Raw genomic sequence first — 14,907 nt, forward strand, 5'->3', positions numbered from 1 at the left:
AAATCTTAAAAAAAAAAAAAAAAGTTGTACTTGGTAAACTAAAGCTTTCTACTAGAGCTGCCCCATCCTGGCTGCACATCAGAATAACCTAGAACCTTTTAAGGAATACAAATGAATGCCAGCCCTATCTGAGATATACCGAATTGGAATTTCAGTTGGGGGAGGCAGGGCGGGTAGAGTCTAACCATGGGTATCTTTAAGAACCTAAACAGGTCACGTGTGGCTTGGGCTGAGAACCTTTGCTTCAAAGGTAAGAGATCAGTCCCGAGGAACCCTTTTAATCTAATGATTTGTGAAGAAGAATAAATTATGTAAAGCATATCTGATTAAGGCCATAGGAAAGGCCTGTTTGGCGCATTGTATTTTAAAGTAAAATTGCCAGGGGTATCTGGCTGGCTCAGTTGGTGGGCATGTGACTCTGGATCTCTGGGTCGGGAGTTCAAGCCCCACATACAGCTTACTTAAAAATAAAATAGGGTTGCCTTTGTGGCTCAGGTCATAACCCCCGGGTCCTGGGATGGAGCCCTGCATCGGGCTCCCTGCTTACTGGGGAGTCTGCTTGTCCCTCTTCCTCTGTTCCTCCCCCTGCTCGTGTTCTCTCTCAAATAAATAAAAGCTTTTAAAAAAATAAGAAAGAATCCTGCCTTAAGTAAAATTGCCAGAAATTTCCAGAATAACAAGCCTTTCCGTTGACTTGTTCATGTCCATAATAATTTTGACTAAAATCACTGTACTCCACTTTTTTCTCCAAGTCAAGAGATTTGGGATAAAACATATGATATACAGGTTTGCTATAATGACCTTCGCACCAGATGACCAACTCCATTGAAAACGGGACATTAATAAAATTACAGTCTGTTCAGGCGCCTGGGTGGCTCAGTGCATTAAAGCCTGTGCTTTCGGCTCGGGTCATGATCCCAGTGTCCTGGGATGGAGCCCCGCATAGGTTTCTCTGCTCAGCAGAGAGCCTGCTTCCCTTCCTCTCTCTCTGCCTGCCTCTCTGCCTACTTGTAATCTCTGTCAAATAAATAAATAAAATCCTTAAAAAAAATTACAGTTTGTTCAAAAGATCAACACAGATCAGATCAGTATCAAAAGATTCAAAAGGATGGCTGTTCTCAAAATCATGAAGGCCCATCGTTGATTTGTAAAATTCATATTGAGGACTCAAAGTCAATACAAAATTTGTTCTGAACCCTTAAGTTGACCTAAAAACCTAATGAAATATTAGATGAATTCTTATGACAAGGAATGGTCCAACAGCTATTTCATGACTATAAGCAATGTTTTTCAAACATTTATGAAGCAGAATCCAAATATATAAAATAGATGAGCAGACCAGCTGTGACTGAAAGTGAGCAGAGGGTCCGAAATCCTGGCCCCTTCCACTTCTCCATCCCTGGCTGGCCTTCTCTCCACTGTCCTCTTTTGCACAACCCCATGGTTCCACGCAATTTCAAAACCACGGCCCTCTATGTATGTTCCGTTTTCACCTGCTTTTTAAACACAGTGAAGGGGGGCATGAGCAGTTAGCCATACTCTGCACAATTTCTCACATCTTTAAGCAGTCAGTGCCCCCTGATTTCACTTAGTCCCATGCTGCTGCCACTTCCCTACTATCTTCCAAGTACTAGGCTTTCATTTGTATTTCAATTCAGAAAGCCTAGTGATCAGCGTTCCCAAAAGGTTTTGGTAAACCCAGTATTCTCAGAATTTCCTCAGAACACAGTCTATTGTTCTGAAGCAGGTGGCAAGAAATTACTATTTAAAAGATGTCAAAAAATGTTTAAAGCCCTAATAATTTTCCTTTAACATGGACATAAATCCTGTTGGTTTTTAAATTTGTTACTGGGTATGTGGAGAGTTTTATTCAAGAATGCAATGTACAACTTACTCAGAATAGAATAATCTGGAAGTCATTCTTCACCACTTGAAGCCTACTAAGGTAATAAATAAATTTAAATGAAACACAAAAAGATGTATTGACATAGCATCTCTTAGCTCTCAAGCATGTTTTTTGCCTTGAACTTTACCAACTTTGTTCTCAATCCATTTCAATCTGCCCCAATTTATTCCAGAATGCCAATGGAAATGGGCAATCTCCAGCACCTCATTATTGGGATTTACTCTACCGAGATTATGCAATCAAGTTTGAACCAATTTCTTAGATTAGTGTCTCTCACACTCTGATCCAAAACACACATACTGGGTTGAACCCATATGAAATTGCAGACACTGGACTATTTCTGACCTACAAGAACAGTAATTGTTTTTGTTCAACCATACTTTAATGCATTTTCTTTGTTTTCTTAAATAATCTCTATGCCCAACGTGGGGCTTGAACTCATGACCCTGAGATCAAGAGTTGCATGCTCCACGGACTGAGCCAGCCAGGTGCCCCAACACATTTTCTTCCCATTTTCTATTCCTCCTATTGTTAAAAAGAATTTGCTGCTCTTGTGCCTTTGAACTTCATGAAGTAACTGAATTAATGACTCATTGACAAGTATTTCTAACCAGCTTTTCAACCCCAGGATTCCAGGGTGCCCCCATGTTACTTCTGTGTGACTTAGCCATACATATTTACACATACATTCTGTATCCATCACTCCTAAAGCCAAATTTAGTATGCATCTGTCCATTCTTTTCTTAGCTGTATCCCCCCCCCACACAAAGGCAGATTAATGTCACAGAGAGACAACTGAAGGCGTTTATTTTCTCTTGAAACTCATTTGCCATAAAACAAACCAACTACCTGATATGGAAAATGGTGGTCATGTTCTACCTTCTCTTTGTCAAAGGTAAACAAAATGACACATACTCCCTACTAGATCTGACATGCCACTCTCAGATCCTTTTTAATCACTGGATTGTGGAGGGACAGCATGATTCCTATCTTCTCATCCTTTCCCCTTCTCTCAGACTGACCTGAATAAAATGATGTGGATTTAAGTTTATTTGCTTTCCCCAATCCCAAGCTACTATTTCTTTATTTAGTAAATAAGCAAAAAACTCCCCTAACCCATCTGTCCTTCTCTCCTAGAGATGAATTTGGCCTCCTTTGCAAAAATAATTGCTAAAATTACAAACATCAAATAATTTTAAACAGCATGCCCCGAAAAATGTGAGAAGATTCTTAATATTCCAAATTCTGTAACTTGTGGCAAAGTTAGCCATATAATATGCCTTAAAATACGAACTGCAAGAAAGCAAACATTACACAACAATTCTGAGACTTTAAACAGTTTCATAAAGGCCCCAGGGGTATAGGAAATCCTAAAATGATCTCATAGTCACATGTCACTGCTTACAGGGAAATAACACTCCACATTCCAAATAGATTAAATTCCTAACCTGTTTATATGCTCTATTCTAATTATGTTCCACTCTGAGGGACTCTTTTCATTAGCTAACTAACCACTTTACAGACTAAAGTCTCAAAAAAGCACTTGTGTATGCTGCTACATGGAGGGCCAGCTCTCAGATCACTACCTACATAATAAGAATGCCAAAGCATGTTGTGGCTAGGTCTTTTGGTTTTCAGAATATTAGAAAATCATTAAAATCCTCAGGACTGTTTTTCCTTAAAGACTCCTTAGGGCACAATTTAGCATTAAGCATTTATTTAAAAACCTAACAAGATGAAGACTACATTGTTTCAGAAGTGAATAGAAAATTCTTGGCCTTTATATGTTAAGTACAAGGCATGGGCACAGATCACAGAATTCTGTTGAGCCTCAGCATCCTATGGCAGAGCCTTTACTGCACACCGAAAATAATAACTTTTATTTAAAGAGTTCGTGGGAGGCATTGTGCTAGGTGGCTGAAACATTTATTATCTCATGTCATCTTCACCATCCATTAGGTGCTTATTAGTTTTTTTTTAAGATTTTATTTATTTGACAGAGATCACAAGTAGGCAGAAAAGCAGGTAGGTGGGGGTGAGGGGAGCCCACAGAGCACAGAGCCTGATGCGGGCGGGGCTCGATTCCAGGACCCTGAGATCATGACCCGAGCTGAAGGCAAAGGCTTAACCCACTGAGTCACCCAGGCGCCCCTGCTTATTAACTCTATTTTTAAGATTTTATTTATTTATTTGACAGAGAGGTCACAAGTAGGCAGAGAGGCAGGCAGAGAGAGAGGGGGAAGCAGGCTCCCCGCTGAGCAGAGAGCCGGACGTGGGGCTCGATCCCAGGACTGACATCACGACCTGGGCCGAAGGCAAAGGCTTAACCCAGAGTCACCCAGGCGCCCCTGCTTATTAATTCTTAAGAGTTGTGATGATGCCTCCCAGAATTGCTTCTCATTCCATTGCTGTGAAAATATATGTCTAGGGGTAGGACAGGCATTGGTATGATTTTAACAGCTCACCAGGGGATTCTAATGCAAAACCACAATCCAGAATCACTGCAGCAATATCTGAACTCAAAAATAACCCGAACCAGCACAGCTGGCCCTCTCCAATACACCCTAATGCCTACAAGGGCCCCAACAGGCTTCCCTCCTGTCCGGGGATTCCACTTCCCACCGAGCTCCTGCTGGCACAATCTCCTATAGCCCTACACACTCTGACCAAAGTCTACCATTTCTCCTCTATGCTGCTACTCGCCACCTTCCCTTCCATATCATCCCCTTTCAGGAGAATATAAACGAGGTGTTAGAATGCAACTAATGAATCATTGAACGCTACGTCAAAAACTAATGATATACTGTATGTTGGCTAATCGAATTTAAATAAGAAAATAAACTGATCATCAGGTTACAGTAATTTCCACAAAAACATGAACAAGCAAAAAAAAAAAAAACACCAACTTGACATTCCTATTTCTGAAAAGTTGCTAACACCTTTTGTTTTGGCCTCAAGCAGTGTGGCTGAATAGGAGGGGTGCTTCAGAAGAAAAATTCTCTCATTTCCCTGTACAGAACTGTGTTCATTTAGACACTATTTCCTACTTTCAGGATATAAATATGGGGATATTAATGTAAGAGCAGCCAGAGAGTTCAGTTCAATTGTTCCAACAATTAATCAAAATGGCAGTATAACTCCCATCATTTGAACCTCCCTACCAAAGGTAAAAAAATTAAAATGCAAAGATTACTTCCAGCATTTTCAACAATTCACTTATTTTCAAAGTGTTCTTTAAAAAGCACTCCTCAGGGGACGCCTGGGTGGCTCAGTTGGTTAAGCAGCTGCCTTCGGCTCAGGTCATGATCCCAGCATCCTGGGATCGAGTCCCACACTGGGCTCCTTGCTCGGCGGAGAGCCTGCTTCTCCCTCTGCCTCTGCCTGCCATTCTGTCTGCCTGCGCTCGCTCTCTCTCCCTCTCGCTCTGACAAATAAATAAAATCTTTAAAAAAATAAAAAAATAAAAAGCACTCCTCAGGGGCTCCTGGGTGGCTCAGTGGATTAAGCCTCTGCCTTCAGCTCATGATCTCAGGGTCCAGGGATCGAGCCCCGCATTGGGCTTTCTGCTCAGCAAGGAACCTGCTTCTCCCTCTCTCTCTGCCTGCCTCTCTGCCTACTTGTGATCTCTGTCAAATAAATAAATAAAATCCTTAAAAAAAAAAAAAAAGAGCGCTACTCAGGGAGCTGAGGAGCTGGCTGGCTCAGTTGGGAGAGTGGGCAATTTTTTTTTTATAGATTTTATTCATTTATTTGATAGACAGAGATCACAAGTAGGCAAAGAGGCACACACAGAGAGAGAGGAAGGGAAGCAGGCTCCCTGCCGAGCAGAGAGCCCAATGTGGGGCTCAATCCCTATGACCTGAGCTGAAGGCAGAGGCTTAACCCGAGCCACCCAGGCGCCCCAGAGAGTGGGCAATTCTTGATCTTGGGGCCATGAGTTCAGGCCCCACACTGGGTAGAGATTACTAAAAAACAAAACAAAACAAAACACCCTTAAAAAAAAAAGCTCCTTAAGTTTTTGCATAGAAAATCTGTCTTTATGGTAACAAGGTAAGTGAAACGGGAACAATGAAGAATACTTAACAACCGTGGTAGTTATACACTGACCCAACTATTAATAAGCTACAACAGACATTACCAAACAGTGCCTTTTCCATGCTTTCTCCTCTGGCTTTTTAAAATTCTAACAGGTTTTCCTACTATAAAGTTTATATTCCCCCCCAATATGGCAAAAGCTCAGACATTAATCAGTAAACTCCTAATTAAACAAGAACACAATTCAAGACCCTTTATATAATAAAGTTCCCTAGCTTGAATTTCAATCCTAATTTTTAATTTTTAGGGCACCACCGAAGTCCACCATTCAACAGTACCTAGCACAACATCTCAAGAGACATGCACTTACCTGATCTAAGATTTCTTGGGTGGTAGCCTTCCCACACAGGTGCACAATACAAATTGTAAACGGAGGTTGGTAACACTATACATACAGGAAAATAAAAGTTGTTGGTTCGAGATTAACTCATATATACAGAGCGAAAGAACTATGGAATAGGGGAGCCTGGTTGGCTGTCAGAAAAGCATGCAATGCTTGATCCTGAGGTCATGAGTTCAAGCCCCACACAGGGTGTAGAGATTACTTCAATAAAGAAAACTTTAAAAACCTACAGAACACCTGCTGTCTAGGGAAGCTCGTTCACCATAAAAATGGATGTAAAAAACCAAACCAAACCAAACCAAACCATACTGCAACAGTGGTAGAGTGAACTAAGTGAATGACAAGGCATGATAGGACATGGGGACTCAATCCCAAAAGGCCACATTGGTGAATAGCAGGGGTGGAAATTCAGTTTCTTGAGAACCAATACAGAAGAACCGAATTAACAGGCACCAGACCTGTTCTCTAGTCCTAGTTTCACAATCATCTAGCTGTGTGACAAGTAACAACCCTCAGGGCCTCAGCTTCCTTATCTCTAAAACAGGGGTTAGAGTTAGGGAATCTGTCTTTCCAGCTCTAAGATTCTATTTACTAGTTCTATAGCTGTTACCCTTCCTCATACATTTGGGTTTAAAAACTGTGGTGCCCTGCATATTTAAGGCTCTAAGAGTGGATATATGTGGATAAATATTTACTGGCCTTCAACATCCTCAAGGAACAAAGACTCTATTTTGGGTCAGGGAATATTTATTCACCACAAGAGGCTAGCATGTTTAAGTGATTTATCAGCAGTTAGCAAATTCATAACTTTCTCTTAGCTGCATGTACTAACCCATTCTGCTAGGTAGTGGTTACAGAAAAGAATATTTGGGAATAAATCCACATTACGACCCAATTTTTTTTTTTTTTTTGCTAGTAAAGTTGCATATTTGGAACTGCCTAAGCTTTTTAAACAAAGAGGCTGTAACATTAGTTGCTAGTCACTTATAAACTTTGTTATTCTTTGTTTTGTATCAGTCTGTCAGGAATGCAATGTAGCTTTGTCTTCCTTGAAATGTTACTTCTAGTAGGCCTACTCATTTCATGGTTTTTTTCTAAGCTTCTCAATATTCTTCAGAATAAAGAAAACAGCTCATTTTAAACAAGAAGTTTATTTAAACAACAAGACGCTTGACTTGAAGGGAAAACTATCTAGGATTCATTTCTTTTAGAGTAATTTATCCCTACTTAAAGACAGATTGCCCTACATGTAACAGCTACGTACAAAAAAGTTATAAAATTGTCCTTGGTTTTACAATGATAAATGAAAAACATTAAAATTCTCCAATCGAACAAGGTATGCAAGGATTTTTATGTTGTTCTTTTTTTTGTTAAACAGTGAGAGCAAAATAACTTACTGGAATATAAAGATAAGAGCTGACTGAGCATGCCACTAATGGAGAGAGGGGGTATTTTCACAGAAGCAGTATTTTCCCCCATCCCATCTCCATTTGATGTCGATCAAAACATACCATTGGCCATTTAGTTAAAAAAAAAAAATGCAATATGCTTGTGCACATACACAGTTACTTTATGTACAATAAAGGAATGGGGGAGGGGAAAATGAAAGAATAGAGAAAACTATACTGTAGTAGTCAGGATGTGGTGGAACCAAATTGCGGCTTTCTAATTGAGAATGTCTTCTTGGTCTGGAGGAACAGAGTTCTGGAGTAAAGTAGCAGGTTCCCTTTTTAGTAGACACCTCCTGTCTGCTGCTGGAACACATCAATTGTATCTTCATCCTCCATTTCCAACTGGCATATGAGAGAAGAAAAACAAATGGAAGGCCACTGATTATCAACTCTTAAGATTTTTAACTCTAGGACTTAAGTACCCCCAAAACTCCACAAGTTCCACCCAAATCCAGTGTTCATTACTGTAGACATCCTACAGCTTAATGTAGCATCAGTCTTCGGTTTAAGTTAATTTTTCACTTGGTCTTCCTTATATGGAGATTATAGAAAGCTTAGGGGTTTGTTTGTTTGTTTGTTTTTGAAAGGAGGGGTGGGAGTTGTTGCCTTTTTTTTTAAGATTTTATTCATTTATTTGACAGGCAGGTATCACAAGCAGGCAGAGAGGCAGGCAGAGAGAGAGAGGAAGGGAAGCAGGCTCCCTGCTAAGCAGAGAGCCCAATGTGGGGCTCGATCCCAGGACCCTGAGATCATGACCTGAGCTGAAGGCAAAGGCTTAACCCACTGAAGGTGCCCCGAAAGCTTAGTTTTTAAGTGAAAAAGCTTGGGAGTGCCTGGGTAGCTTAGTTGCTTAAGCATCTGCCTTTGGCTCAGGTCATGATCCCAGGGTCCTGGGATGGAGCCCCACATCAGGCTCCTGCTCACCAGAGTCTGCTTCTCCCTCTTCTTCTGCCCCTCCTCCCTGCTTGTGTGTGCTCTAATAAATAAAGAAAATCTTAAAAAAATAAGAATTTTAAGTGAAAAAGCTGAATATGTCCATGAGTTAAATCGCCTCATTTTTACTTATTGAAAATAAAAACGTTATAGGGGTGCCTGGGTGGCTCAGTGGGTTAAAGCCTCTGCCTTTGGTTCAGGTCATGATCTCAGGGTCCTGGAATCTCTACTCAGCAGGGAGCCTGCTTCCCCCCCCCCGCCACCCCACCCCCACTCTCTGCCTGCCTCTCTGCCTACTTGTGATCTCTGGCTGTCAAGTAAATAAATAAAATCTTAAAAAAAAAAAAAAAAAAAAAAAGTTGTAAAAATGGTAAAATAGGGGTACCTGGGTGGCTCAGCGGGTTAAAGCCTCTGCCTTTGGCTCAGGTCATGATCCCAGGGTCCTGGGATCCAGCCCCACATCACACTCCCTGTTCATCAGAAAGACTGCTTCTCCCTCTCCCACTCCCCCGACCTGTGTTCCCTCTCTCACTGTGTCTCTGTCAAATAAATAAATAAATAAAATCTTTAAAATAAAATAAAATGTTAATGACTAAGTTTCAATTCCCTCTTTGTAAAATGAAATAGCGTTCAGTTATGAGAATTAAATGAGTCGAAGAGAGTATTTAACAATGTGGACACATAATTATATTACTATTAAAAATGGTCATTAAGATATTCTATTTTTGGGGCGCCTGGGTGGCTCAGTGGGTTAAGCCGCTGCCTTCGGCTCAGGTCACGATCTCAGGGTCCTGGGATCGAGCCCCGCATCGGGCTCTCTGCTCAGCAGGGAGTCTGCTTCCTCCTCTCTCTGCCTGCCTCTCTGCCTGCTTATGATCTCTCTGTCAAATAAATAAATAAAATCTTTAAAAAAAAAAAAAAAGATATTCTATTTTTTTTAAAGATTCTATTTATTTATTTGACACAGAGAGAGATCACAAGTAGGCAGAGGTAGGCAGAGAGAGATGGGGAAGCAGGCCCCCCTGCTGAGCAGAGAGCCCAACACCGTGCTCGATCCCAGGACCCTGAGACCATGACCCGAGCTGAAGGCAGACCCTTAACCCACTGAGCCACCCAGGCACCCCAAGATATTCTATTTTATATAATTCTATTTAATAAACATTGGGAGAATAATTCTAAAATGAATCAGTTTCATTCTACAGCAAATTCAATTCCAAATACTCAAAGGAGTTTGAGTCCACTTTCAATGTAAAATTTCATAATGCATTTCCAAACAAATCCTTCTCGCAGTTTAATATTTGCAGCCAGCAATGTAGAGACCAGAACTTGTTTTTGGTGGCAGATGAGAGCATCAATAGACAGCAAATACATTCTAAACATCCGAGTTTAGTGTAAATAGGTTTTTATTCTTTTTAAACCATCAAAACATGTCTTCAGCCTATCTACTGATACAAAACCCCAGGGATGTTACATTTTACAGTGAAACTTGAAATGCCTCAAAGGATAGAAGCGTCTTTCCTATCTCTCACTCACCAAGAGAACGCAGCTCCTCCTTGTGGCTATCTACTATAACTGCTTCTTAGAGACTCACCAGGGGAAATTACTTCAAAACATTCTCTCCTCAATTACAACCCAGACATTTCAAATTTTTTTTTGACATTTCAAATTTTTAAAACACAACCAGAATAGGCTGCTTCACTCATACCATATTTATTACTTTCTAGTTTTTATGGACTGATAAAACATTTGAAAGTAGACAGGCTTCAATTTAAACTTCTATCAAAATATTTTTTTCCCCAAACTAAGTCTTGAGTGGAATCTCAGAGAGTAAAAAGAAACAAATATGCAGAGCTTTTGCCACAAAAAACCACCCAGCTGATCCCTTGCAAAGTGACTCGTAAAGTGATTAAGGGAGGGGCACCTAGGTGCCTCAGTCATTAAGCGACTGCCTTTGGCTCAAATAAAATCTTTTAAAAAAATTAAAAAATAGATTAAGGGATCAGACAGCATCACCTTTTGCAGAAGGCTTTGGAAAGTCACCTATTATCAAAAACCCTACTGATCAAGCTAAACCATCAAGAGACTTCCAGTTAGAGCCCCCAAGGTCCCTTTAGTTCACAAGGGCTGGTGAAAGAGAAGTCAGCATGAGAAGTGAAAATGCTCAGGGTCTACAGCCAACCAATCACCTGCTGGGAACCGGGAGCATGATCAAGAGCTGTGGCGACAAAAACAGCATTCTGAAGTATTGTCTCCCAATGGTGCTGGCAATGGGAAAGATTAGACTAAATTAACTAAATGACCTGTCAGCTTTACAAAATGGTAGCTGGATATTTAAAAACCACTAACATTTCCTGATGAAATACTAATATTCATGATATTTTAGAGTTTTGCACTCTTGGTGAAAAACTCTACTCCAATGTCTAAAAGTCTACAAATAAAAACAAGGCTGCTGAGCAAATCACAAAATACACTGACTTTTCTAGTTAGCACAAAGAGATTTTTACCTGTGCAGGTGTGTCTGTTTCATTGATTGGCTGCCCATCAAATCGGAATCTGATCTGCCTCATTGACAAACCCTGCAAGAGAGTTTAAAAGCAGTTAAGAATGCAAGGAAACACTAAGAACTAAAATCATATGCATATTTAAACCTAAATAAATGATCATCAACATGTTCACATTTCTATGTGGTTTGGCATGACTTTCAAATCCTCTGAACTATGTTTGAACTTCTTAGGAAGAATGATTTTTTTTTTTTTAAGATTTTATTTATTTAATCGAGAGAGGGAACAAGCTGGGGGAGGAGCAGAAGGAGAGAGAGAAGCAGACTCCCCGTTGAGCCAGGAGGCTGAATCTCTGGCGTTCTCCCAGATTCCACGATCATGACCTAAGCTAAAGGCAGACGCATAAACAACTAAACCACCTGAGCGCCTGAAAAATGATCAAAAGGTCTTTTTTAGGGGTGCCCGGATGGCTCAGCTGGTTAAGCAGCCAAATCTTGATTTTGACTCAGGTCATGACCTATTTGAGATTCTCTCTCCCTCTCCTTTTACCTGTCCCCAACTTACTCTTTCACTCTCTCAAATAAATAAATCTTTTTTTTTTTAAAGGGTCGTTTTAAAAAAGGTGTATTACTTTGAGACCACAGCTACTCCAAGTTTGAACAGATCATAGCTTGAGTCAAACTGCATTTAAATGAGTAGAAAAATAACTGAAAATTTTTTAAAAAAGATTTTATTTATTTGACAGACAAAGATCACAAGTAGGCAGAGAGGCAGGCAGAGAGGAGGAAGCAGGCTCCCTGCTGAGCAGAGAGCCCGATGTGGGGCTCGATCCCAGGACCCTGAGATCATGACCTGAGCCGAAGGCAGAGGCTTTAACCCACTGAGCCACCCAGGCGCCCCAACATACTGAAATTTAAAGTAACATATATGCACAGCAACATTCTCCATTGCAGAAAAAGCTCTCAAAAAGGGAAAAAAAACCCACCCTTAATAATGAAAACTGGAAGCCACCTAAATGTAACAATTAAAATTTTGCCTTAGAGCTACTTAAACTTCGGATGCCTAGGTGGCTCAGGTCATGATCCTGGAGGTCCAGGATCAAGTCCCACATCAGGCTCCCTGCTCAGCAGGGAGTCTGCTTCTCCCTCTGACCCTGCCCCTTCTCATGATCTCTTTCTCAAATAAATAAAATCTTAAAAAAGAAAAGAAAAGCTACTTAACCTTCATTTCTATCCAAACAATTCCTATCACCAAGCAAGAGTAACCAAGCACAATGTTAGGCACGCCACAAGAATTCAACCCTTGGCTAAACAACATTTCCACCATTACTGTCCTAAAACCATCCATAAGCATATAAGCTTAAAAATGTGGATACCTCAAAAGAACCACCTGCTTTTTAAATTCCTTCTTAGTACCTACCCAGACCAGCAATGATTATTTGTCAACCTCTCACTGAAAAGCAAGCTCCAGGAGGGATAAGAACCGCTGACTGTCTTGGTTACATACTGCATTCCTTGCACAGAGTAGGTGCTAATGGATAGGTTACTGATGGAATAAAACGGATGAAAAGGAGTACCTACCTTACCATGCTTCGCTTTATTTAAAATAAATCAATTTAAAATAAATCTAAAGCCTACTAAGTTGAGGAGCAGCTTTATTACAAAAAGGAAATTTTAAAATTACAAGTTCAGCTTCAAGAAATTTTTGTATGTATTTGAGGAGATAAATGAGCCTAAGCATGCCCCTTCTGCAAAACAGATTCCAGTGTTTTACTAATCATTACCTACCTGACATAGGAGTGGGGAAAAGGGGAAAGGAGCAAAGCCGGCAACTGCAGCCAAATAAAGACAAGACGGGAAAATAAAGTCTCTATGGACATAAGCTGTAAACATATTGACTGGAAAAAGAGCTTTTTTTAGGAAGCAGCCTACCCAAAAAAATAAATAAATAAATCACTCCTGTATCGTCCTCATACCACAAACTGTTACTATTGTTTGTGTAACTATTGTTACACAAATCCCTGCTTCAACTAAACTGAGTTCCTAGGACTAGAATATTGAAACAAAGTGCTCAATACTTACTTGACTCCTGTATTCCTTTATTAAACATGGATTCATTAAGTCTGTCTTTAAAACTACCCCTAACATCAAGATCGTATTACCTACTTTGAACACGCTAGCCTGTGACACATACCACTTTCAGACTAGCCTTTGTCTTAAAGAATGCGATTCCCGGACCAGATAGGGGACACAACCTTAATTCATTCCTCATGACATCCAAATTTAATTTGTGATTATGCAAAGCAACCATGAATTAAATGCCAAGCCATTAACTACCAATTACACATTTGCAAACACTCCATTGAAGACCCATTGCTTTAACAAAATACGAAGCCATATGCTGGTTTCTTCCTCTATGTCCACAAGTAAGGTCCTAACATCAATGGCATGGCCGTTCAAAACAAGAAGGGAAAAAAACACAAGGCCAGAACAGGCATCATATTCCTTTATTACTACCTGTTTGCATGCTTTTCCTCATCAATAAAATGTTTTATTTTGCTACAGACCAAATGTCCAAATTCAGGAGACCTGCCTTTCAGATTCTATAAACCACGTAAATTCAATGAATTTGGAAACCAGTATTTGGGTTCCACTTCTGAGTAAATCTTATCTCTGAGCTTCAGCTTCAGAGTTGTGCCACAGAAGAGCTGTGTGAGGGTATCTCTTTGGATCCCTACTTCTTCATTTCACAAAACCAAACAGGACTAAACCAATGAATCAGTCTGGGCTCTCTAAAGCCACTTAACATTCCACAAAACCATTAGTTATAGTAAATGCACACCAGAATGGAACAGTATGCCCTCAGCCAAAGAGGGCAAACTCAATTCTACATGTGAACAGAAAATTTATTTACAACCCAACTTCTGGAGGCAGCTTGAATGTTCGCTATCACTTTATAAGCATTTACCGAACACACTCATATATACGTCAGGTACTAGTTTAAGTTCTAGAGAAACAGTGAACAAAAAGGCCCTATGCTCGTGCAGCTTACATTTTAATGGAGAGGCAAATACAGTGATCAATAGAGAAAACAAAAACAGTGAGAGGACCGAGTGATGGGAGCAGAAGCACTGTGAATTAATCAGAAAAGTCTCCAAAGATAGTAATCAACCAGGAGTGGAATAAAACGGCTAAGGGCTCAGCACTATCCAAGAGAAATCTTATTATGTGAGCTACACGTCATCTTAATTTTTCTAATTGCCACATTAAAATCAGGTTAAATTTTAATGTTTTAAATCAATATGTTAAAAATCCTTTTAACATGTAATTGACATTTGAAAAATTAAGATATTTACTTTTCCCACTATGAGTTTTCAAAATCGGGCACATATTGTACACTTTGCAGCACATATTAATTTGGACTAGCCATGTTTCAGGAGATGAGCAGTCACACATGGCTTGTTATCTACTGTTCTGAACAGCACAGGTTTAAATAGAGAACAGAATTTGTTGATGGATTTTATAGGAGTTATAAAGCATCATCAAGGATGATTCAAGGTTTTGACCTCCCAACTAGATATAACATAGTGCTATTTACTGAGTGGGGATACCGGAGAAAAAGATTTCTAGGAGCACAATCAAGAGTCTTTCAATAAATAAATAAAATCTTTTTTTTTTT

The 14,907-nt window shown here is 40.0% G+C and overlaps 1 protein-coding gene across 5 annotated transcripts in view; it reads right to left on the reverse strand.

Annotated features, from left to right (window-relative positions):
- Positions 1-7,476: 7,476 nt before the first annotated feature.
- The window catches only part of LOC111160387 (small ubiquitin-like modifier 2), a 12,842-nt gene continuing 5,411 nt past the window's right edge, over positions 7,477-14,907 (reverse strand). For 3 of the 5 annotated variants that reach the window (XR_002641474.1, XM_022523472.1, XM_022523471.1), the window contains exons 3-4: positions 11,233-11,304; positions 7,477-8,137 (exon numbers count right to left, since the gene is read on the reverse strand). Coding sequence is in view for 4 of the 5 variants with exons in the window: in XM_022523472.1 (XP_022379180.1) it covers positions 8,075-8,137; positions 11,233-11,304 (135 nt within the window). In the remaining variant the exon portion in view is untranslated. Of the gene's footprint in view, positions 8,138-10,914; positions 10,990-11,232; positions 11,305-14,907 lie in introns of all 5 variants that reach the window. The other 2 variants (XM_022523470.1, XM_022523473.1) reach the window with 2 other exon arrangements.

This window comes from Enhydra lutris, unplaced genomic scaffold, assembly GCF_002288905.1.
Source record: "Enhydra lutris kenyoni isolate GAN:26980312 unplaced genomic scaffold, ASM228890v2 scaffoldscaffold75, whole genome shotgun sequence".
NCBI lineage: Eukaryota > Metazoa > Chordata > Mammalia > Carnivora > Mustelidae > Enhydra > Enhydra lutris.